At 43.5% G+C, this 25,425-nt stretch overlaps 1 protein-coding gene across 1 annotated transcript in view; it reads left to right on the top strand.

Moving 5' to 3' along the window:
* Nucleotides 1-515: 515 nt before the first annotated feature.
* Nucleotides 516-25,425, top strand: part of LOC125485217 (dynein heavy chain, cytoplasmic-like) — a 28,303-nt gene continuing 3,393 nt past the window's right edge. Inside the window, exons 1-3 of the mRNA XM_048606907.1 lie at nucleotides 516-543; nucleotides 4,182-4,312; nucleotides 20,868-20,977. Coding sequence (XP_048462864.1) covers nucleotides 516-543; nucleotides 4,182-4,312; nucleotides 20,868-20,977 — 269 coding nt within the window. The remainder of the gene's footprint in view (nucleotides 544-4,181; nucleotides 4,313-20,867; nucleotides 20,978-25,425) is intronic.

The following is a 25,425-nucleotide window of genomic DNA, read 5'->3' as shown; positions in this document are numbered from 1 at the left end:
TTTCTTTGCTCCAATGAAAAATGCGCTCGCTCCCTCAACCTTGCCTCATAAGACCTGCCCTCCAGTCCAGGCAGCATCCTGGTAAATCTCCTGTGCAACCTCTCTAAAGCTTCCACATCTTTCCTGTAATGAGGTGACCAGAACTGAACACAATATTCCAAGTGTGGTCTAACCAGAGTTTTATAGAGTTAAGATTTTGCTCTCAACAGCATCAGCTATTCATTATAGCTTATTACCTGACTCCCCAAAGTCTGTCCACCAGTTAAAAGGCACAAGTCGGGAGTGAAATGGAATACTCTGAAATTTCCTGGATGGGAACAACACTCAAGAAGCTTGACAGCATCAAAGAAAAGCAGCCCACTTGGCACTGCATCAACAGATGTCAATTTTTTCAACCACTGACGCTCAGTATGTATTATCTACAACATGCAGTACAGAAATTCACCAAAGATCCTGAGATTGCATGTTGCAAACCCAGGATCACTTCCATCTGGAAGGACAAGGGTAGCCGACACATGGGGATGCCACCACCTTCGTTTCTCTGTAAGCCAGTCACCATCCTGTCATGGAAATATATCATGATGTGGAGGTGCCAGTGTTGGACTGGGGTGAACAAAGTCAGAAGTCACACAACACCAGATTGTAGTCCGAGACAACAAGGTGCAGGGCTGGATGAACACAGCAGGCCAAGCAGCATCATAGGAGCAGAGAGGCTGACGTTTCGGGCCTAGACCCTTCATCAGAAAAGGGGGAGGGGAAGGGGGTTCCGAAATAAATAGGGAGAGAGTGGGAGGCGGATAGAAGAGGGATAGAGGAGAGGATAGGTGGAGAGGAAACAAACAGGTCGAAGAGGCAGGGATGGAGCCAGTAAAGGTGAGTGTAGGTAGGGAGTTAGGAAGGGGATAGGTCAGTCCAGGGAGGACGGACAGGTCAAGGGGGCGGGATGAGGTTGGTCGGTAGGAGATGGAGGTGCGGCTTGAGGTGGGAGGAGGAGATAGGTGGGAGGAAGAACAGGTTAGGGAGGCAGGGACGAGCTGGACTGGTTTTGGGATGCGGTAGGGGGAGGGGAGATTTTGAAACTTGTGAAATCCACATTGATACCCTTGGGCTGCAGGGTTCCCAAGCGGAATATGAGTTGCTGTTCCTGCAACCTTCGGGTGGCATCGTTATGGCACTGCAGGAGGCCCAGGATGGACATGTCATCTGAGGAATGGGAGGGGGAGTTGAAATGGTTCGCGACTGGGAGGTGCAGTTGTTTATTGCGAACCGAGCGTAGGTGTTCTGCAAAGCGGTCCCCGAGCCTCCACTTGGTTTCCCCGATGTAGAGGAAGCCACACCGGGTACAGCGGATTGGCAGATGTGCAGGTGAACATCTGCTTGATGTGGAAAGTCTTCTTGGGGCCTGGGATGGGGGTGAGGGAGGAGGTATGGGGGCAGGTGTAGCACTTCCTGCGGTTGCAGGGAAAAGTGCCGGGTGTGGTGGAGCTGGAGGGGAGTGTGGAGCGGACAAGGGGGTCACGGAGAGAGTTGTCCCTCCGGAAAGCAGATAAGGGTGGGGAGGGAAAGATGTCTTTGGTGGTGGGGTCGGATTGCAGATGGCGGAAGTGTCGGAGGATGATGCGTTGGATCCGGAGGTTGGTGGGGTGGTACGTGAGGACGAGGGGGATTCTTTTTTGGTTTTTATTGCGTGGACGGGGTGTGAGGGATGAGGTGCGGGAGATGTGGGAGACACGGTTGAGGGCGTTCTCGACCACCGAGGAGGGGAAGTTACGGTCCTTGAAAAACGAGGACAACTGAGATGTACGGGAGTGGAATGCCTCATCCTGGGAGCAGATGCGGCGGAGGCGAAGGAATTGGGAATAGGGGATAGCATTTTTGCAGGAAGGTGGGTGGGAGGAGGAGTATTCTAGGTAGCTGTGGGAGTCGGTGGGCTTGAAATGAATATCGGTTTCGAGGTGGTTGCCCGATATGGAGACAGAGAGGTCCAGGAAGGGGAGAGAGGTGTTAGAGATGGTCCAGGTAAACTTAAGGTTGGGGTGGAAGGTGTTAGTGAAGTGGATGAACTGTTCGAGCTCCTCGTGGGAGCACGAGGCGGCGCCGATACAGTCATCGATGTAACGGTGGGGTTTCGGGCCGGTGTAGGTATGGAAGAGGGATAGGGTTGGATTGTAGTCCAACAGGTTTATTTGAAATCACAAGCGTTCAGAGCACTGTTCCTTCATCACCTAATTATCTCACATAAACCTGTTGGACTATCACCTGGTGTTGTGTGACATCTGACTTTGGAAATATATCACCACTCCTTCAGTGTCGCTGGCTCAAAATCCTGGAGTTCCCTCCCTATCATATTGTGGATATAGTACCGCACATGAGCTACAGCTGTTCGGGAAGGCAGCTCATCACTCCCTACTGAAGGGTACTGGTGATGGACAAAAAATGCTGGCCATGGCAGCGATGCTGACATCCCCTGAATATGTGTATATATATATATGTGTGTGTATATATATATATGTGTGTATATATGTATATGTGTGTGTATATATGTATATGTATTTTTCGAAGGGCTTGCCATCAAATTTCCACAGGAAATGACCACACATGAACTCTTGCACCAAAGTGGGCAGGGCAAACAAAACCTTTTTTCCCAGGATAGAAATGCCAATTACTAGAGGAACATAGGTTTAAGTGAAAAGTGAGTAAGTTTAAAGAAGATGTGAAAGGCAAGTTTTTACACAGGGTGTAAGTGCCTGGAATGTGCTATTAAAGGATGTGGCGGAGGTGGATACAATAACACTGTTTTAAGAGGCATCTAGACAGATACATGAATAGGCAGGGAATTGACTGATACAGACCACAGAGCGGCAAAAGGTTTTTAGTTTAGAAAGGCATCATGTGTCAGCACAGTCTTGTTGGGCTGAAGGGCCTGTTCCTGTGCCGTGTTGTTCTTTGTTTTTAGTTTCTTTTTAAACAACCACTGAAGATTCATTAATTAACAGTACAGATTTTGAATTAGGAACTCTCACAATATTTTAGTGTCAAATCAGGAACAGAAAATAAATAAAAATGGGGTTGACAGAGAGAAACAGATAAAAAGAGCAAGAAAATTTGAAACAAAATTTAATTTTTAAAATCCCCCAACAATAATTAAAATCTGAAGAAATGAGACTCCTCCACTTGTATGAGTCAGTTTTCCATGTCAGATAAATAACTTCTATCAAACAAAGGTTGTTTCTGCTATTAAAAGGTTACTTAAACTGTAAAGGACAAGCCTGAACCTTTTCTGGAATAAAAGCAGAGTACTGTGGATGCTGGAAATCTGAAGCAAATTCAGAAAGTGCTGGAGTATCCCAGTAGATCTGGCAGCATGTGTGGACAGAGAAACAGAGTTAGCATTTTAAGTCTGGTATGACTCTTCAGTTATAGATATTGCCAGATCTGCTGAGTTTCTGGACCTTTTTCAACCTGTTTACTAAGTATCCATTGGGTCAAATATACTAGTTTCACACCTTTCCATGCATTTTGCCTACTCTGCAACATAGTGATATAACTTCCGGATCAATTTGGCAGCTGGGATCTCCTGATTTCCATGCTTAACTGCACAATTTTAGGCAGGGTGGAGGAGTAGTGATGATGTCACTGGACTAGAAATCTATAGCTACAGCCTAATGCTGTGGGAACATGGGCTCTTGAATCCCACCATCACAAATTAGGACTCAACAAAAATCTGGAATTTTAAAAAAGCTGATCTAATGGCTGATTGTCATAAGATCCCATCTGGTTTACTGATGAGCTTTATGGAAAGAAATCTGCCATCTCAACAGGTCTGATGTGACTCCAGATCCTCAGAGATGTGATTGATTCTTAACTGTTTCTCTAGTCCATTTCAGAGTGCAGTCAGGTAAAGGTCAATTAGGAATGGTCAACAAGTATCGACCTTGTCATTGACACCCATGTCCCACATCTGATTAAAAGAAAATTGTTGCAAATTGTGATCAGTGCTGATCACCTTGCTGTTCATTCTACAGCAAAATCAAGCCCAAGGTTTTTGAATAAATTTGGTTCAGAAAGGTAATTGGTATTTATTAATTATTTTAACAAGAAATTTACAACTTATAACCAATAATAATTGTGGTTTAATTTTCATTTCAGTACTTTGCAGTAATGCAATTATAATTATACAGGGTTGAGGACAGTTGTTGAGGAGCTAGAACTAGAACGGAACAGACTACAGGAGCAAATCCTAATGTTGGAGGAGCGCTGTCAGGACTTGGAGGAAAAAGCACAGCTCCGTACCAGAGTAGAGTTCCATCAGGTAAGGATGAAAAGGGTGACCTAGTTCCAGTTTCGTGAGTAGCTTGATGTAGGACAATTCTTGTTATGAAAAGACCGAGAATGCAATGGAAATGGTGTTTGGTAAATATAGTTTAGAGGAAAAGAGCGATTGAATTTGAACAAATAATATTCTGAAATGTCTGGGACTGATGCTCCATTATATGCTTAATAGTCAGGCTGGTAGTATTTTATATCAACCTTTACATGCATGTAGTGTGTTTTTCTTTTAAACAATTTTGTTTTAACTGCATCTCTCATTTACAAATCAAAAGTTGAGTGATTTTTTATTTTTAGTTCTATTTGGAGGTTTGGAAGCCATCTCCTGCAGAGCAGTTGAATAATTCCTATCTTCTGTTTACCTACAGAAATGGAGTTGTAAATTTTCTGTTTGCTGATGCCATTTCATATTGTCTTAAACATTGCTCAAGAGCATCAAAAGCCCAAACTGTTTGATTATTTGCCAAGGTTGACTTTTTGAATTGTTAAAATTTTCATCATGAACATGTGAAAATACTTAAATTCAAGGATCCAGTAACAAGGCTGTCTAATGCAGGTGACCTTTGGTGTATGTGAAGAGGGGCAGCTACTGAGGGTTCTCCACACTGAGGTGTGTGTTTGATCTTGCTTCACTTTTAAGGTGATGAAAAATAGTTGCAGTGTGTTCTTGGTCGTGTACTGTCGGTTCTGGTTTTTATATATAGGTAGTTATTTTGCCTAACTTTGATATTTTAAAACTGTGTCGTTGTGTTGTGGTTATGTCTAACAACATTAAGAAAGCCAAATGTGACAGGACTTGATGGGAAATAACTGTGAACAGTGAGAACGCATGCAGATTACAGGAGTGTCTAGACTTCAGATATAGTTATAAAAATACATAATTTTAAAATGTTCAGAATAGATAATTACATTCTACACAACTACAGATATCTCTCAAGTGGAAAATGTGACAACTGGCATCATGTTTTCAAAAGGAATGATTTCACATTCTTGCCTCTTTATAAATTACAGTCACCAAGCTCTAGTGCATAGTGTACAGATCAGCCTTGATCTAACTGAATAATGGAATAGATTCAAAAGATTTACTGACCGACTTCTGGTTCTCGCATTCTTAGATATACCTTGATGGTTCCAAAAGCCAGCATATTTTAAATTTAAAAGCAGTCTTATGGAAGTAAAGAGTTTATCTTATACATTTTTCATCCAAAGATTCCATGAACTGCACCCTGATAAGTCCCTGATCATTATTGCCTAAACCCTCCAGAGTCTCACTGGCTCACCCTGGGACAAACTTGGCAAGAGAGCCTTGACTGAGCACCACCCCCACCCAACTCCTGACTGATGTTAGGATGATGAGGATTATGTTTCTGAACTCAGCCCTTTGAGCCTGCTCTGCTTTTTAATATGACATTCAGAAAAAATAGGAAACTGGATAAAGAGGAGGGGTAGCACTACTCTTGAAATATGGAATTGATGCAATGGTTAGAGGTGACCTTAGTGGAGGAAGTCAACCCTGATTTTACTGAATGACGAAGCTTGAGAGCCAAATGGCCTACTGCTCCACCTAATTCTATGTATCATGGAGTTTATCATACATGTGCTGGTTCTATGAAAGTGTTATCAGATTAATTTCACTGCCATGATACTACAAAAGCTGTTCACTGTTGCACTCCAGCTCTTTCCCCAAAGTCATGTAAATTTGATGGCTTTATTAGGGGCGGCTCAGAGGCTAGCACTGCTGCCTCACAGTGCCAGGGACCCGGGTTCAATTCCATCCCCAGGCGACTGTCTGTGTGGAGTTTGTACATTCTCCCCGTGTCTGCCTGGGTTTCCTCCAGGTGCTCCAGTTTCCTCCCACAGTCCAAAGATGTGCGTGTAAGGTGGATTGGCCATGCTGAATTGCCCATAGTATCCAGGATATGCAGGCTAAGTTGATTAGCCATTGGATATGCAGGGTTACAGGGATAGGGTGTTTTGGGGGGTGGGCGTGTTCATGGGATGCTCTTCGGAGGCCTGCTCCCACACAGTAGGGATTCCACTGATATTAAGCTGTTTTTGTATTGGGCTAAATGAAACATTGGTGCTGTCAGCTTCTTACAGCAGAACAGTTTTACTACAAAATTCAAAATGACCGTACACTGGTAAAATGTAAAAAAAAATTTTCTTCTGTCATTCTGCCCTGCTTAACTGGGATTACAGTTAACTATGTGCAGCCCGTATGTTGAGAAAAGACAACAGAAACAATTCAATAAATCAATTGTGAAAGTAGCTTTAGAAAATACTAACTAATGACCTGTGTTATCATGTGAATGTCTGCCTATGGTGGAATCAGGTGAATACTATATAAACTTTCAGTGTATGCAGGGAATGGCCAGACTGTGCAAGGAGAGCAAACAATAGATAATGAGAGATAATAGATAATTATAGTCAGGCCATTTACTAGGAAGCTTGTTGCGCCCAGTGGGACAGGTCTTGTCAGTGATTTACCTCTGCAGCTAATGACTTAGGCACTCAATAAAAGCATAAGAAATATGAACACAGAGGTGGTGGTGTAATGGTAATGCCACTGGTCTAGTAATCCAGAAACCTAGGTTAATATTCTGGGAGTAGGTGTTTGAATCCCACCATTACAAATGGTGAAATTTGAGGGGCTCTTATGGTGCAATAATAGCGTTCTTTCCTTGAGCCAGGAAGCCTAGGGTCACATTCTACCTGCTCCAGAGGAATATCGTAACGTCTCTGAACAGATGGATTAGAAAATATCTAAGAAACAGGAGCAGTAGTCGAACCTTTGACCTCTCAAGCATGCTGCACCAGTTAATGAGATCAAGACTGATCTGAATGAGGCCATAAACCCATTTTTCTGGCTGCAACCATACAAGACAAAAACTCATCTCCATCTTAAATTGGGAGGCATATTATTTTTGCTATACTGTCTTACTTTCGATTTCCCCATGATGAGAAAACATTTTCTCAGCAGTTCCTGGTAAATCCCCCTTAGAATCTTGTATGTCTCATTAAGGACCCTCTTGATCTTCTAATCCCCAATGATTATAGATGGAGAGGCTGTAATTTTCCCACCAATCCGTAGAGACAAATCATCCATGTCTGCATGATTGTCAAATAGATCCCATGTCTAAGAATTATGACAGTGAGAGGTAAAGTGACCATAGTCCCAGAGGAGCATAAGACTGTTCTCTCTTTAGAGAAAGAAGACTGCTGGTGAGTTTAACCTGAGTGTCACCATGCCTCAGGTGAGGAGCAAGGTTGAGAAGGTGGGTCCTTCATGGTACGGGCCTTGAACCTGCACTGTTGGCGTCACTCTGCATCCCAAACTATCTGCCCGACCAGTTGAGCTAAGCAACCCCCCCCCCTCGAAGTGAATAATTCAGGTGCAACAACATTATGTTCATGAGTCGCTCAGAGATCGTAAGAACTGCCGATGCTGGAGTCAGAGATTACACAGTGTGGAGCTGGAGGAACACAGCAGGCCAGGCGGCATCAGAAGAGTAGGAAAGTTGACGTTTTGGGTCAGGACCCTTCTTCAGAAAAATGAAGAAGGGTCCCGACTCTAAACGTCAACTTGCCTACTCCTCTGATGCTGCCTGGCCTGCTGTGTTCCTCCAGCTCCACTCTGCATTATCCTATGTTTATGAGTATTATAGAAGTCCTATAGTGCAAATTGATGGGCCAAATGGCCTCTTTCTGCATCCCTCCAGACCTATGACCCTCACCCATAACCCCACATTTCCAACAGCTCATCCACCTGACCTGCACATCTTTGGACTATGGGAGGAAACCAGAGCGCCGGGCAGAAATCCATATTGACAAGGGGAAAATATGCAAACTGTACACAGACAGTCACCCGAGGCTAGAATCAAACCCGGGACCCTGGCGCTGTGAGGCAGCAATGCTAAGCAAAGGGAGTGCTAACCAGAGTATCAAAGGGATCTAGAAGAAAGAAAAATAATTGCAGACAGCAATAATCATGGTCTGTTAGTGAAACGTTTATCTAACTGAAAGAGGAACAGCCAGCTGTGAAGTAGCCTAGATTCTGCACGAACAAATTTGTGGCCTTCTGGTGAAATGACCATCTTGGAATTGACAGTACTGCTGAAGAAATCTGCTGACAGTTCATGAAACATAGAAAATTGGGGCAGATAGGCCATTTGGCCCTTTGAGCCTGCTACACCTTTCAATATGATCATGGCTGATCAACTCATACCCTATTTCGGCTTTTTTCCCAAACCCTTTGGTTCCTTTAGCCCTAAGATCTATATCTAATTTCTTCTTGGAAATATTCACTGTTTTGGCTTTGGCTGCTCTCTGTGGCAGAGAATTCTACAGGCTCACCACACTCTGCGTGAAGAAATTTCTCCTCATCTCAATCCTAAAAGACCTACCCCATTTCCTGGGAATGTGACCCTTGGTTCTGGACTCCCTGGTCTTCAGGAACACTTTTCCTGTGTTTACCTGTCTACTTCTATTAGAATTTAATAGGATTCTGTGAGATCCCTTCATTTTTCTAAGCTCCAGTGAATCCTAACTGATCCAATCTGTCTTCATTCCTCAGTCCTGCCATCCCAGGAATCAGTCTGGTAAATCTTTGTTGCACTCTCTCTATAGCCAGAACATCCTTCCTCAGATAAGGAGACCAAAACTGCACACAATACTCCAGATGTGGTCTCATCAAGTCCCTGTATAATTACAACAAGGCTTCCCTGCTCCTGAATTCTCTCATTATGAAAACCAACATACGTTCTTTACCACCTGCTGCATCTGCATGCTTACTTTCAGTGACTGGTGTACAAGGACACCCAGGTCTCATTGTGCCTCCTGCGTTCCTGATCTGTTGTTGTTCAGAAAATAATCTGCCTTCCTGTTTTTGTTACTAAAGTGGATTCTGTTCATACTTCATCTGCCATACATCGATGAACTTGTCCGAATCACCCTGAAGCATCTCTGCAACTTCATTACAGTTCACCCTCCCAACCAGCTGTGTGTCATCTGTAAAATTGGAGATGATAATTTCAGTTTCCCCCATCTAATTCATTAATATGGTGTCCAAGAATTGATCCTGCAGTACCCCACTAGTGACTGCTTGCCACGCAGAAAAAGACCCGTTTATTCCGACTCTGTTTCCTGCCGCCTTCCAGTTCTTTATCTGTTTCATTACACTACCCTAATCCCAAATGCTTTAATTTTAGATGCTACTCTCTAGTGTGGGATCTTACTGAAAAAGCTTTCTGAAAGCTAATCCATGGAAAGCCTCCTAAAAATAAAGCACATCCACTAGCTACCTCTTATCAACTCTTGTCATTAGATTCAGTCAAAATTTCAGGAGATTTCTCAAGCACGATTTCCCTTTTGTAAATTCAAGCTGACTCTGTCCAGTCCTGTCACTGTTTCCAAGTTCTGTGCTACTAAATCTTTTATAACAAACTCCTGCATTTTCCCAGCTATTGATGTTGCTTTAACCAGTCTATAATTCCATGCTTTCTCTCCTTTTTTTAAAAAGCGGGGTTACATTTTTTTCAATTCATTGATGGGATGTGTGACACTGGCTAAATTACCATTGATTGCCCTACTCTAATTGCCCAAAGAGCACTTAAGAGTCATCCACATTGCTGTTACGTGTAGCCCAGACCGGTTAGTTTTCTTCTCTAAAGGATGTTAGAGTGAACCAAATGGGTTTTCCGACAAATGACAATGATCTCGTGGTCATTATTAGACTCTTAGTTCTAGACTTTTATTGAATTCAAATTCATCATCTGTCTTGGTGGATTTGAACCCAGGTCCCCAGCACATTTGAGGAGACGATGGCCTCGTGGTATTATCGCTGGACTGTTAAACAAAGAGACCGAGCTAACGTTCTGGGGGCCGGGTTTGAATTCCGTCATGGCAGAGGTGGAATTTGAATTCAATAAAAATATCTGGAGTTAAGAATCTAATGATGATCATGAATCCATTACTGATTGTCGGAAAAACTCGTCTGGTTCACTAATGTTCTTTAGGCAAGGAAACTGCCATCCTTACTTGGTCTGGCCTACTTGATGTGGTTGACTCTGAACTGCCCTCTGGGCAGTTAGAGATGGGCAATAAACGCTGCCTGACCAGCGATGCCCTCATCCTGTTAATGATTTTTTTAAAAATCTAGGTCTCTGTATTAAAGTCTGGCAATAAACTACTAGTCCATCACCTACACATTAGCTCCCCTCCAATACATAGGAATTGTCCAGGTTCTACGGAACAAATGAATAAAAAGAACAAGAGAAGTACAGCATGGGAATAGGCCCTTAGCCCCTCCAAGCCTGTGCCGATCATCATGCCCTGACTAAACTAAAAAAGAAACCTTCTGTCCTTATTTGGTCCGGATCCCTCTATTTACCCAGCATTCATGTAACCATCCAGATGCCTCTTAAATGTCGCCAACGTGCCTGCTTCTACCACCTCTTCTCGCAGTGTGTTCCAGGCTCCTCCCACTGTCTGCCTATCTCCTTGCCTATCTCCCTCAAACTTTCCCCCTCTCACCTTGAACCTGCGCCCCCTTGTAATTGAAATGTCAACCCTAGGAAAAACCCTGTGACTATCCACCCTATCTATGCCTTTCATTATTTTGCAGACCTCTAGCAGGTCTCCTCTCAGCCGCCATCTTTCCAGTGAAAACAATCCCAGTCTTTTTAACCTTTCCTCATAGTCAATGCCCTCGAGACCGGGCAACATCCTGGTGCACCTTCTCTGTACACTCTCCAAAGCTTCCACGTCCTTCTGGTAATGTGGCAACCAAAACTGCACACAATACTCCAAATGCAGCCTAACAAGGGTTTTGCAGAGCTGCAGCATGTTTTGCCAACTCTTGTACTCTATGCCCCAGCCGATGAAGGCAAACAGGCCATATGCCTTCTTAATTACCCTGGCCACATGCGTTGCCATTTTTAGGGAACTGTGGACCTGCACACCCAGATCTGTCTGAATGTTAATGTTCCTAAGGGTTCTGCCATCTACAGTATAATTCACACCTAAATTTGATCCTCCAAAATGCATCACCTCGTATTTGTCTGGATAAATCTCCATTTGCCATTTCTGTGCCGAAGTTGCCAATCTATATCCTTGCACAATTTTTGGCACTGTCAGCAACTTCACCAATCTTCATGCCATCTGCAAACTTACCAATCAGACCACCCACATTTTCCTACAGATCATTTATATATACTAAAAACAATAGCAGACCTAAGACTGATCCCTGTGGAGCACGACTAGTTACCAGTCTCTATTCTGAAAAACAAGAATCTTGAAAGGTGACCACCGATGCAGGCACCATTTATAGTGTGATGTTCTTAATTACTCTGGAATGTACATTTTCAGGCCATAATGCCCTAAGATATAAGAGCAGAATTAGACCATTCAGCCTGTTGAGTCTTCACCATTTGATCATGGCTGATATATTTCTTAACACTGTTCTCGTTCCAGCCCCCAGTAAACTCTGATCCCCTTATGAATCAAGAACCTATCAATCTCTTACTTAAATATACTCAAAGACTTGGCCTCCACAGCTTTTTGCGACAATGAGTTCCAGAGATTCAGTGCCTTCCATCTGAAGAAATTCCTCCTCATTTTGGTTCTAAAGTGCCTTCACTCTGAGGCTGAGCCCTTGGGCCCTAGTCTCCCTGACTGGTGGAAGCATCCTCTAAGTATTCACTCTATCCAGGCCTCTTCATATTTGAACAAGGGAACAGGCTTTTCAGCTCGCAAAAAATGCACCTATATGTGACACCTTTCTAAACTAAAACCTTTTGCTTCTACATGGTCTGTACCTGTCAAGATGCCTCTTAAACGTTGCTATTATATCTGCTTCTGTAAGTTTCAGTGCGATTCCCCACACCCCACCTCCTCCACTCCCACCCTTCTACACTGCATCGAGTAAAGACCCAGAGTCCTCAACTGCTCCTCATAGGACAAGTCCTTTATACCTGGGATCATTCTTGTAAACCTCCTCTGGGACCCGTTGAAGACCAGCACATTCTTCCTTCGATACAGGGCCCAAAACTGCTCACAATATTACAAAATGCAGTCTGACCAGAGCCTTATACAACCTTGGTAGTATGTCCCTGCTCTTGTATTCTATCCTCTTGAAATGAATGCTCACATTGCATTTGTCTTCGCCCTCCTAACTACCAACAAGTCTGGATGCTAACCTTAAGAGAATCCTGAACTAGGACTCCTAAGTCCCTTTGTACTTTTGAGGGCAGCATGATGGCTGAGTGATTAGCATTGCTGCCACACAGTGCCAGGAACCGGGTTCAATTCCAGCCTCGGGCAACTGTCTCTGTGGAGTTTGCATGTTCTCCCCGTGTCTGTGTGGTTTCCTCCAGGTGCTCTGGTTTCCTCCCACAGTCCAAAGATGTGCAAGTGAGGTGGATTGGCTGTGCTAGTGTCTAGGGTGGACAGTGCAGGGATAGGATAAAGGGTGGGTCTGGGTGGGATGCTCTTCGGAGGGTCGGTGTGGACTCGATGGGCTGAACAGCCTACTTCCATGCTGTAAGGATTCTATGATTCTAAGGTTTTGGAGTAGATCTGTAGCTCAGGTTGTGTGCGTTGAGGTTGGTTGACTCGCCGAGCTGGTTTGTTGTTCCGCAGACATTTTGTTACCATGCTTGGTAACATCCTCGGTGCAGCCTCTGATGAAGCGTCGGTGTGTTTTCCCGCCTGGTTTTTAAACTCTGGGGTCCGTTGCGATGGATTGCCTCACTTCCGGGTTTCCTCCGTAGTGGAATGTATATGGGGTCGAGTTCAATGTGTTTATTAATAGCATGCTTCATGGAGTGCCATGCTTCCAGGAATTCTCGTGCTTGTCTCTGCCTAGCCTGTCCCAGGATCTTGGTGTTGTCCCAGTCAAAGTCGTGGTTCTCCTTGTCCATGTGGATTGAGATGAGTGAGTATTGGTCGTGTCTTTTTGTAGCCAGTTGGTGTTCATGTACTCTTGTTGTTAGTTTCCTTCCTGTTTGTCCTTTTCATGGGCACTGGCATCAGTTCTGGGCCAGGAGGGATCTATACCGCTGGGATGGACTCCACCTGAACAGGCCCGGGTCCAGTGTTCTGGCGAAAAGGGTAAATAGGGTGGTTAATAGGACTTTAAACTAGTAAGTAGGGGGGAAGGGAGAAGTGAGGGTAGAGGGAGAATAACAATTAATGTAAGGTAAAGCGGCAGGTTAGCAGGTGATGAGGAAGCTTCAACTCCTTTGAAAATTAGGCAAAAAGTTAAAAGGAAGGAGAACTCAAGAACTGTTAGTAATGGAGGTAATAGGACCCAAAAAGAAAGTGCAAAAGCTGGCATAAGGTCACTTTATCTGAATGCTCGGAGCATTCAAAACAAGGTGGATGAGTTGACGGTGCAAATCATGGCAAATGGGTATGATTTAGTGGCCATTACAGAGACATGGTTACAGGATGGTCATGACTGGGAGTTAAATATCCAGGAGTATCAAACTGTTTGGAAGGTAAGGGAGGTGGTGTTGCTCTGATTTTTAAGGATGGTATCAGGGCAGTTGAGAAAGATGATATAGATTCTACTGAACAAAACGTTGAATCCATTTGGGTGGAAATTAGGAATAGCAGGGAGGAGAAGTCACTGATAGGTTTGGTCTATAGGCCACCAAATAACGACATCGTGGTGGGGCGGGCAATAAACATAGAAATAGCTAATGCATGTAAAAATGGTACAGAAATTATCATGGGGGATTTTAATCTACATATCGATTGGTCAAACCAGGTCGGTCATGGCAGCCTTGAGGAGGCGTTCATAGAATGCATCCGCGATAACTTCCTTGAACATATGTAATGGAACCTACGAGGGAGCAAGCTATCCGAGATCTAGTCCTGTGTAATGAGACAGGAATAATTAATGATCTCACAGTTAGGGATCCTCTCGGAAGGAGCGATCACAGTATGGTCGAATTTAAAATATAGATGGAGCGTGAGAAGGTTAAATCCAGTACCTGTGTCCTGTGCTTAAACAAAGGAGACTGTGAAGGAATGAGGAAGGAGTTAGCTAAGGTAGAATGGGAGCAAAAACTTTATGGTGAGTCAATTGAGGAACAGTGGAGGACTTTCAAAACAATTTTTCACAGTGCTCAGCAGAAGTATATTCCAGTGATAAGGAAGAACTGTAGGAAAAGAGAGAGCCAGCCATGGATGTCTAAGGAAATAAAGGAAAGTATCAGATTGAAAAAAAACACATACAAAAAAGCAAAGACTAGTGGGAAAATAGTAGACTGGGAAATCTTTAAAGGCCAACAGAAAGCCACAAAAAAATGTTATAAGGAAAAGTAAGATAGATTATGAGAGTAAACTAGCTCAGAATATAAAAACAGGCAGCAAAAGTTTCTATAAATACGTAAATCGTAAAAGAGTGGCGAAGGTAAACATTGGTCCTTTAGAGGATGAGAAGGCCAATTTAATAAATGGGAATGAGGAAATAGCCGAGACATTAAACAGTTATTTTGTGTCGGTCTTCACAGTGGAAGACTCAAATAACATGCCGAAAACTAATAGCAAGAAGGTTATAGCAGGTGAGGACCTAGAAACTATCATTATCACTTAGGAGGCGGTGCTGGGCAAGCTAATGGGGCTAAAGGTAGACAAGTCTCCTGGCCCTGATGAAATGCATCCCAGAGTACTAAAAGAGGTGATGGGGGAAATAGCAAATGCACTAGTAATTATTTACCAAAATTCAGTGGACTCTGGGGTGGTTCCCGCAGATTGGAAAACAGCCAATGTGAGGCCACTGTTTAAAAAAGGAAGTAGACAAAAAGCGGGTAACTATAGGCCATATTGCTCCTATGATGCTGCTTGGCCTGCTGTGTTCATCCAGCTCTGCACCTTGTTGTCTCGGATTCTCCAGCATCTGCAGTTCCTACTATCTCTAACTATAGGCCAGTTAGCTTAACTTCGGTCGTGGGGAAAATGCTTGAATCTAACATTAAGGCAGAAATAGCAAGACATCTGGATGTAAATTGCCCCATTGGGAACACCCAGCATGGGTTCATGAAGAGTAGGTCATGTTTAACTAATCTGGTGGAATTCTTTGAGGACATTACTTGCATGGTGGACAATGGGGATGTGGTGTATCTGGATTTCCAGAGGGCATTTGACAAGGTGCCACACCAAAGGCTGCTACCTAAGATAAAGTTGCACGGTATTACTGGTAATGTATTGGCATGGATAGAGGATTGGTTGACCAGTAGAAAGCAAAGAGTAGGGGTAAATGGGTGTTTTTCTGGTTGGCGGTCAGTGGCTAGTGGTGTGCCTCAGGGATCAGTGTTGGGACCTCAATTGTTTACAATTTACATAGATGATTTGGAGTTGGGGACCAAGTGTGGTGTGTCAAAGTTTGCAGATGACACTAAGGTGAGTGGTAGAGCAAAGTGTGCAGAAGACACTGAAAGTCTGCAGAGGGATATAGATAATCTAAGTGAGTGGGTAAAGGTCTGGCAGATGGTGTACAATGTTAATAAGTGTGAGGTCATCCATTTTGGTAGGAATAACAGCAAAATGGACTATGTTTTAAATGGTTAAAAAATTGCAGCACACTGCTGTGCAAAGGGACTTGGGTGTCCTTGTGCATGAATCACTGAAGTTGGGATTGCAGGTGCAGCAGGTGATTAAAAAGGCAAATGGAATTTTGTCTGCCATTGCTCGAGGGATGGAGTTTAAAAACAGGAAGACCACACCTGGAGTACTGTGTGCAGTTTTGGTCTCCTTACTTGAGAAGAGATATACTAGCACAGAAGGGGGTGCAGAGGAGACAACAAGGTGCAGGGCTGGATGAACACAGCAGGCCAAGCAGCATCATAGGAGCAGAGAGGCTGACGTTTCGGGCCTAGGCCCTTCACCAGAAAAAAAAAAGGGGTGCAGAGGAGATCCACTCGGTTGATTCCAGAGTTGAGAGGGTTGGATTATGAAGAGAGACTGAGTAGACTGGGATTATACTCATTGAAATTCAGAAGAATGAGGGGAGATCTTATAGAAACATATAAGATTATGAAGGGAGTAGATAAGGTAGAGGCAGGGAGGTTGTTTCCGCTAGCAGGTGAAACTAGGACTCGAGGGCATCGCCTCAAAATAAAGGGAAGCAGATGTAGGACTGAGGTCAGGAGGAATTTCTTCACCCAAAGGGTTGTGAATCTGTGGAATTCCCTGCCCAGTGAAGTGATTGAAGCTACCTCACTGAATGTTTTTAAGGCAAGGCTAGATAAATTTTTGAACAGTAAAGGAATTAAGGTGTGGACAGGTAAGTGGAGCTGAGTCTCAAAGATCAGCCATGATCTTATTAAATGGTGGTGCAGGCTCGAGGGGCCAGATGGCCTACTCCTGCTCCTAGTTCTTATGTTCTTATGTTCTTATGTAGTGTTTCTCACAGTCTCTGCAGGGGATCTTGGAGATGACATTGGTCCTGTCCATGGCGGGGAGTGGGTGTTTAGTTCGGGTGAGCACTTGTCGTAGGGTTGATGTGGGCTTGTGTGCCACTCTGATGCCCAGCAGTCGTAGAAGTCTTGTGGTGAGTTCTGACGTGTTCCTGATGTCGGGTAGTGTGATGAGTGTGTTGGGGCGTGTAGAATCTTTCTGATGCTGTTCCTGTAGAGGAACAAGAAAAGACAGACCCTGCAAGACAAGCTAACCACACTTATCCACAAAAGTGACAACAACAGAACTGACACATGGATAAGGAACCTCTCTGACAGGAAACTGACAGACGCGGAATAAGCTGTTCTCACCCGGGGACTGAACTACCACTACAGGGACGCCAACAAAACGGAATGGCTAGCTACACTGGAAGCCACTCTCAAGACCAACAATATCAACGAAGAAACACACCACAAACTATAAGACAGACAGTAGTGCCGATACTAACCAGAAAGAGGGAACTCAACACCCTCAACACACGGGAAAGACAAACCCTGGACAGATTAAAGAAGGACAAGAACATCACTATACTACCTGCAGTCAAAGGGCGCATGACAGTGATAATGAATAAAAAGGACTACATCTCCAAAGCACATGCACTGCTCGCTGACGAGAACACATACCGACCGGTACAAACTGACCCGACACCACAACTAGGCAACAAAATCCTATACAAGCTACAAAGACTTAAACAAACAGGACAGATCAACAAAACAGACTTCTTAAGAATGAAACCCGAAGGAACCAACACACTCCGATTCTACGGCTTCCCTAAAGTGCACAAGCCGGAAGTCCCCCTTAGACCGATAGTCTCCCTACCAGGCACTCCATCGCACAGATTAGCCAAAGAACTACAAAGAAGACTCAAGCACCTAGTCAACAAATCACCCCACTCCATCCACTCAGCCCAAGAATTCCTGAACTCCATCAAAGACATAAAGATAGAGGACGAAGAGACCATGATGTCGTTTGATGTCACCACCCTATTCACATCAATAGACATACCACTAGCAAGGGAAACAATGACAACACTACTTGAACAAGAACACGACCCCAGTGAAACCATCTCCAAGGACAACATGCTTAAACTACTGGACCTATGCCTGACCATCCGCTTCATCTTCAACGGCCAAACATACAAGCAAATCAACGGGACACCCATGGGATTGCCTATCTCTGGAATCATAGCAGAAGCAGTGATGCAAAGACTGGAAAGGACTGCCCTTCCGCAAATCCAACCTAAACTATGGATACGCTACGTAGACGACACCTTTGTCATCAATAAACGGACCAAATTAGAAGAGACACACAAACTCATAAACAACACCCTCACCGGAATAAAATTCACCAGAGAGGAGGAGAACAAACAACTCCCCTTCCTGGACATCGTGGTAGAGCGCAAGACAAATGGGCAACTGCAAACGAAAGTACACCGAAAAGCCACACACATAGACCAGGTATTGAACTTCAATAGTAACCATCCCAGCACACACAAACGAAGCCGCGTGCGAACACTATTTAAAAGGGCAACAACACACTGCAGCAACATAGAACTACGCCAAGAGGAGGAGGAATACCTCTTCCAAGTGTTCAAGGATAATGGATATCCAAAGAACTGGGTCAGGAGATGCCTACAGGAACAGCATCAGAAAGATTCTACACGCCCCGACACACTCATCACACTATCCTACATCAGGAACACGTCAGAACTCACCACAAGACTTCTACGACCGCTGGGCATCAGAGTGGCACACAAGCCCACGTCAACCCTACGACAAGTGCTCACTCGAACTAAAGACCCTGCCATGGACAGGACCAATGTCATCTACAAGATCCCCTGCAGAGACTGCGAGAAACACTACGTCGGACAAACAGGAAGGAAACTAACAACAAGAGTACATGAACACCAACTGGCTACAAAAAGACACGACCAATACTCACTCATCTCAATCCACATGGACAAGGAGAACCACGACTTCGACTGGGACAACACCAAGATCCTGGGACAGGCTAGGCAGAGACAAGCACGAGAATTCCTGGAAGCATGGCACTCCACGAAGCATGCTATTAATAAACACATTGAACTCGACCCCATATGCATTCCACTACGGAGGAAACCCAGAAGTGAGGCAATCCATCGCAACGGACGCCAAAGTTTAAAAACCAGGCGGGAAAACACACCGACATTTCATCAGAGGCTGCACTGAGCATGTTACCAAGCATGGTAACAAAACGTCTGCGGAACAACAAACCAGCTCGGCGAGCCAGCCAACCTCAACAAGATTCTATGATTTCCGAAGCCTTTCCCCATTTAGAAAATAGTCAATTCTTCCTACCAAAGTGTGTAACTTTGCCACTTATTTGCCCTGGGATTTCTTGACCTTTAATCCCATCAAATCCCAAAATACATTTTCTCTATGAGTACTGATTCCTTCAGTTCCTTCGTGTTAGATGTTCCTGTGTTCCCCGACATTTTTGAGACATTTGTGTCCTCTTTTGTGAAGGCAAAACCAAATATATATTTAATTGGTCTGCCATCTTTGTTGCCCATTCTTAATCTGATTGAAAGGGGCCTGCATTTATCTTCGCTTTTTTTTTCATTACAAGCTTTTACAATCAATTTTTGTATGTTACCCGGAAGCTTAAATTCATACTCTGCTTCCCCCTTCTAATCAATTGCTTTTGGAAGCCATGCAGTCGTGCATTGGATTTTTCCTCGTTATAGTGATGAAGTTACTTTGATCCTCCCTACCAGAGCTTCTTACATACTGTTCCTAATATTTCACCTATCTGAAATAAATATAACAAACTTTTCAATTCCAGTCTCTTTAGACCGTTAAAATGATCTCTGTCCTTTTATCCTGTAAGTAAACTCCACAGACAGTCAAGGAAATGTCTGTTTGTAAAAGTCAGAATAAAGACTGTTGGCATGATTTGGAGCTCCTATGTTTGCACTCAGTGCATCTTGCAAAATTCATCAGTGAGTGGAAAATCATATGCAGTATATCTGTGATTTCCTGAGATATGCTTCTATTAAGTGTTAGAATCTTGTGCTCACCCCCAACATGAATTGCATTACAGGAAAGATGTGGAAGCATTGGAAAAGGTGCAAAGGAGATTTACCAGGGTGTTGCCTGGAATGCAGGGAAGATCTTATAAGGAAAGGTTGAGAGATCTAGGGCTTTCTCTTTAGAGCGACGAAGGATGAGAGGTGACTTGATAGGGGTGTACAAAATGATCAGAGGTATAAATAGAGTGGACAGCCAGAGACTTTTTCCTAGGCTGGAGGTAGCTATTACGAGGGGGCATAGTTTTAAAGTGCGTGGAGGTAGATATAGGGGAGATGTCAGAGGTAGGTTCTTTACTCAGAAAGTGGTAGGGGTATGGAATGCATTGCCGGAGAGGGTAGTGGAGTCGGTCTCATTAGGGGCATTTAAGCGGCTATTAGATAGGCGTATGGATGATTGTATAAGTTAGGGGTGGAGGTTAGATAGACCTTAGGTTTAGGGTAAAAGTTTGACACAACATCATGGGCCGAAGGGCCTGTACTGTGTTGTACTATTCTATGTTCTATGTAGATCATGTGAGAGGAAAATTGTGGTGAGTCAATTGTTCCAATTTGCTGTGCTAAATCTTTTGCTTTGTTGAATGTTCAAGGGATGTCGAAGAACACAGAAGAACAAGGTTGCTTCTAAATGTCCACCATTATAGTTCTTTAACCAGATGTACAGAGAAGTGGATTTCGTAAAAAGTGAAGAAGTGATTGGGTTTTTTATTGTCGCACTGTTTAATCTTTTAAAATGTGCAGATATACATTTATTTTGCACTGTTATAAAAGGATGCCATAAATGCATTAAACTTGATTAATATGGCTGAGTAATTTCAAATGAGTTGATGCCATTCAAGTCGACGATAAGATTGGAAGCATTCTATTTTGTAGCTTTAGTTTCTTGTTTACCCAAACTAAAATGTCATTTGAAAGGTTAAATTTTAAACCTGAAACTTTGGATTGAAGAACGCATGAGAAACACAGAGTTTTGTCTAAATCTGCTAAAAATTCTTTCTTTCTGATGCAGAGTGAATCCGAACGCTTGCAGAATCAATTGTCCCTTGTGCGATGCCAGCAAAGCCGTGATTCTGAGCAACACCATAATCTTATTACCAATCTAAATGAGCAGTTGAAAGAGTAAGAACGTTAACTTCTATATTTCAGATTGATGTAGAATACAATTGTTGTTCAGATTTGAGTTTTCAGAAGGTTAGTTTCGCAATTACGGACATTACTTCTTGGTATCCTTCATGTTCTTTGGGTGTTGTTTTTCAGAAGGTTCATATAACACATGTTTGTCTAAAAATGGTGTCAAGATGTGACACCTGGTCTCCTGCTTGAATAAAGGTCCTGAGGATAAATCATTTTATTTTACCCAACTAAAGTTTTTTTTCGCTCCTCATTTTCGACCTCTTGTTGGTTAAGGCAAACTTTTTAAATGGGATGAGATAAGACAAAGTTGGAGTGTTATATATGCCAAACTAGTAAGTATTATTAGAACCCTCGCTGATGCCATTTGTTTGTGAGACCAGCCTGGAAACTAATTGCAGGCTGAGCCTTGATTTAAGAAGTTCCAAATAAATAAGCAACCCCAGGAAGAGTATTGTGTTTAAACAGATTGCAGAAGTTGGGGCATCTCATTAGGTCAGGAATTTTGTTTTGATCCACTTTCTTCATGAATTGTAGCTGCTACAAGGCTCGAGCAGCCCAAATGAAGCCCATGTCCGGCTCTGTCATGTGGCTAATGTCTTGAAACGTACAGAATACTTAGAGATAGATAAAATAAATGCAGGTCAGAGCCTTCCCCCTGTTTGGGAAGTCTTGAACCAGGAACACAAATTTACAATAAGAACAAATTTGCCTCAGTTTGAGATGAAGGTTGTGAATTTTAGGAATTATTTGCTGCAAAGGTCTGTGGAAACTCAGTCTTTTGAATATCTTTGCTGATTGTCAGCCATGATTGTATTAAATGGTGGAGAAGGCTCAATAGGCTGAATGGTCCACTCCTGCTCCTGTGTTCCTCACCACCTTGACTTGAGGGAGAAGTGCAGGAAAACTGGAATGATCAAGTGCCGCTCGAGGGGTGTCTATCTTCTGTGTTTCTGACAGACATGGCATAGTCAGATGAAATGACATTCAAAAAAACTGGGTTAGCCTTCAGCTGGAGTACAGTGTCCCTGTCCTGGGCACCACGCAATCCTTTCAGGAGGGCATCAAGGACTCGGGGTGCAGCAAAGATTTCCTGGGATGTTCTGGGGCGAGGGGCTTCAGTTCACACGGGGAGAAACTGCGAGGAGCTGGGACCGCCCCCCTCAGAGCAAATAAGATTAAGTTGAAGGGAAATTGAATTGGGGTGTTCAAAATCACCAGGGGTTTTGATCGAGTCGATGAGGGGGAGACAATCTCCGAGTCAGGAGAGTCAACTACCAGAGGACACGGATTGGAGAGAATCGCGAGAATCCTCCTCTGGAGTATTGTGTGCAGTTCTGGTCACTCTTTATTGGAAGAATGTTATTAAACTGGAGAAGGCTCAGAAGAGATTTACCAGGATGTTGCTCAGAATGCAGAGTTTAAGTTATGGGGAATCGCTGATTAGGCTGGGACTTTACACTGGAGCGTAGGACGTTGAGAAGTGACCTTGTAGAGGTTTATAAAATGACGAGAGATATAGATCAGGTGAATGGCAGGTGTCTTTTCCCCAGGATGGGGGTTTTCAAGACTAGGGGGCATATTTTTAAGGTGAGAAGAGACCTGCGTCACTTTTTGTTAACACAGAGAATGGCTCGTGTGGAATTGGTGGATGTGGGTACAGTTACAATATTTAAAAGACATTTGGATAAATGCATGAATAAGAAATGTTTGGAGGGATATAGGCCAAGTGCAGGCAGGTGGGACTAGTTTAGTTTGGGATTATGGTTGACATGGACTGGTTAGACCAAAGAGCCTATTTTCATGCTGTGTGACTGTGATTCAAAAAAAAACTAGCTATTAGTGAAGTCAGTAGCTTGGAGTTGCTTCTGGCAAGTTTGGACTAAACCCGTATGTTCAAGCAAGTGGCAGTTGTTGAATTGCATTTCATGCTTCAGGAAGAGCCGATCAGTCTATCAGGGCTGAACAAGAATTAACATTTTTCTTGAACTGTGTTTTTACTGAGAGATGGTTCTGGTCTGCTGCTGAGACAGCATGAAAATTTGTAAAGTTCTTGCTAATCTGCTGCACCAGCTTCCAGGAGCCCAAAGAGCAGAAAGCAGTAAAAGTACTGTCTTTGCCTAGGCAAAATTGATATCCTGATCAATGTTTCAGAAAAAGCAAACAAGGAGTCCACAAGGAGTTCCCTGAACCACAGTGGGACCAGCATCCTTGCAAATAGTTTTGCTAGTGCTGTTGGGAGGAGATCAAACTAGTCTGACAGGGGGAGGGGGCACAATATTGATGAAATGGAGACACATAATGCGACAGCAGTGAGATCAGCTATGTTGAGTGTTGCGAGAGTAAAGCAATGCTGAATGCTCTTTACTTTAATACTAGGAATGTGTTAGGTAAGACTGATGAGTTAAAGGCATGGATTGACCCATGGAAGTGTGATATTGTCATCACAGAAACATGGTTGAGGGAAGGGCAGGACTGGAGACTCAACATTCTGGGGTTTGGATCTTTAAGTGAGACAGAGAAGGGTGTAAAAAGGATGGTGGAGTTGCACTATTAATTAATGAGTCAGTTACTGCAACAAGGAGAGATGGTATCTTGCGAGGGTCTTTAAACAAGGTTTTGTGGTTGGAATTTAGGAATGTTAAGGAGGCAGTCACATTACTGGAGTGTACTCTCGGCCCCCAAAAAGTCAACGAGAAATAGAGGAGCAAATATGTAGGCAGTTCAGAGGTGTGTAAGAGTAATAATCGGGTGATGAAACTACATAAATTAGGATAGTCATTGTGTAAAGGGTTTTGATGGAGAAGATTTCTTGAACTGTATTCAGGGGAGTTTTTTGTATCAATACATAGGAGATCCAACAAGGGATGGCGCAGTGCTGCATCTGGTTCTGGGAAAAGAACCCAGAAAAGTGCTCGATGTGGCAGTGGGGGACATTTTAGTGATAGCATCCATAACCCGGTATAGTTAGATTTGTTTTGGATGAGGAAAAGGATGGCATGCAAGATATGGCTTTGGTTTGGAGGAAGGCAGATTTTATTTTAAATAAAGCAGGATCTGGCCAAAGTTGACTGGGAACAGCAACTTGCCAGTAAGCCAATGCTTTGCTATAGAGGGACATTCAGAAAGGAGCTAAGGAGAGTACAGGTTCAATGCATACCCTTTAGGGGCAAATATAAAAGCAGTAAGTTCAGGGAATCGGATAACTGGGACAATTCAGAACTGGATACGAAAGAAGAGAAGAGCCTTTAGCAAGTCCAAAGGGAGCAATTCAGATGCTGTCCTAGAGAAATACTGGATGCACGAGAGGGAACTAAAGAAAGCAATTAGAAGAGCAAAAAGGGGGCATGGAAAAGGACTTGCAAACATGATTAGGGAGAATCCAAAGATATTTTATATACACAAGAAAGGGAAGAGGTTAACCAGTAAAGAGCAGGGCCCATTAGGGTCCAAGTGGGCAATCTGTTTGTGAAGCCGCAGGATATTCGAAGGATGTTGAATGAATACTTCTCTTCAGTCTTCACACTGGAAAAGGAGAACGTAGGTATAGACTTTTGGAAAAAGGATTGTGAGAAACTGGCACAGTTTGACATAGGAAGTGGGGGGGTATTGGAGGCTCTGTCAGGCTTAAAAACAGACAAATTCCCTGTCCCATGTGAATTGCATCCCAGGCTGTGTGGGAAAAGAGGCAGGAAATTGAATGGGCTGTGACACAAATTTTTTAATTTCTCTCTGGCAATGGGGGAAGTGCCAGAAGACTAGAGGACAGCTAATGTGGTTCCACTTTTCAAAAAAGGTAGTAGAGATGAACCAAGAAGTTACAGACCGGGTGTGTCTCGTGTCAGTGGTAGGGAAACTATTGGAGAAAAGTCTGAAGGAGAGAATTAATATCCACTTGGCAAAGCGTGGGTTAATTAGGGATAGTCAGCGTCACTTTCACAAAGGGAGGCCAAGCCAAATTTATGAAAATGTGATCAAATGTGTGGATGAGTAAAGTTCAGTTGATGTAGTTTAAATGGATTTTAGCAAAGCATTTGACAAGGTCCCACATGGGAGACTGATTGAAAAGGTTAAAGCACATGGAATTGAGGGAAACTTGGTAAGATGGATCAGAAACTGGCTTAGTAATAGGACATAAAGGGTAGGGGTAAAAGGCTGTCTGAGTTATTGGCATCCAGCAGCATAACACAAGGATCAGTACTAGGAACCTTATTAATTGTCAAGCTATTATTTACCTGTAAATGATATAGATGAAACTATGGGGGAATTAAAAGGCAAGTTTGCAGATGACAACAAGGTTGGTAAGGTGGAGAGATAGTAGGAACTGCAGATGCTGGAGAATCTGAGATAACAAGGTGTAGAGCTGGATGAACACAGCAGGCCGAGCAGCATCAGAGGAGCAGGAAGGCTGACATTTCGGGCCGAGACCCTTCTTC

Source organism: Rhincodon typus, chromosome 17, assembly GCF_021869965.1.
Source record: "Rhincodon typus isolate 14 chromosome 17, sRhiTyp1.1, whole genome shotgun sequence".
NCBI lineage: Eukaryota > Metazoa > Chordata > Chondrichthyes > Orectolobiformes > Rhincodontidae > Rhincodon > Rhincodon typus.
The sequence above is the reverse complement of the archived record's forward strand: the minus strand, read 5'-3'. Positions and strand labels throughout refer to the sequence as shown.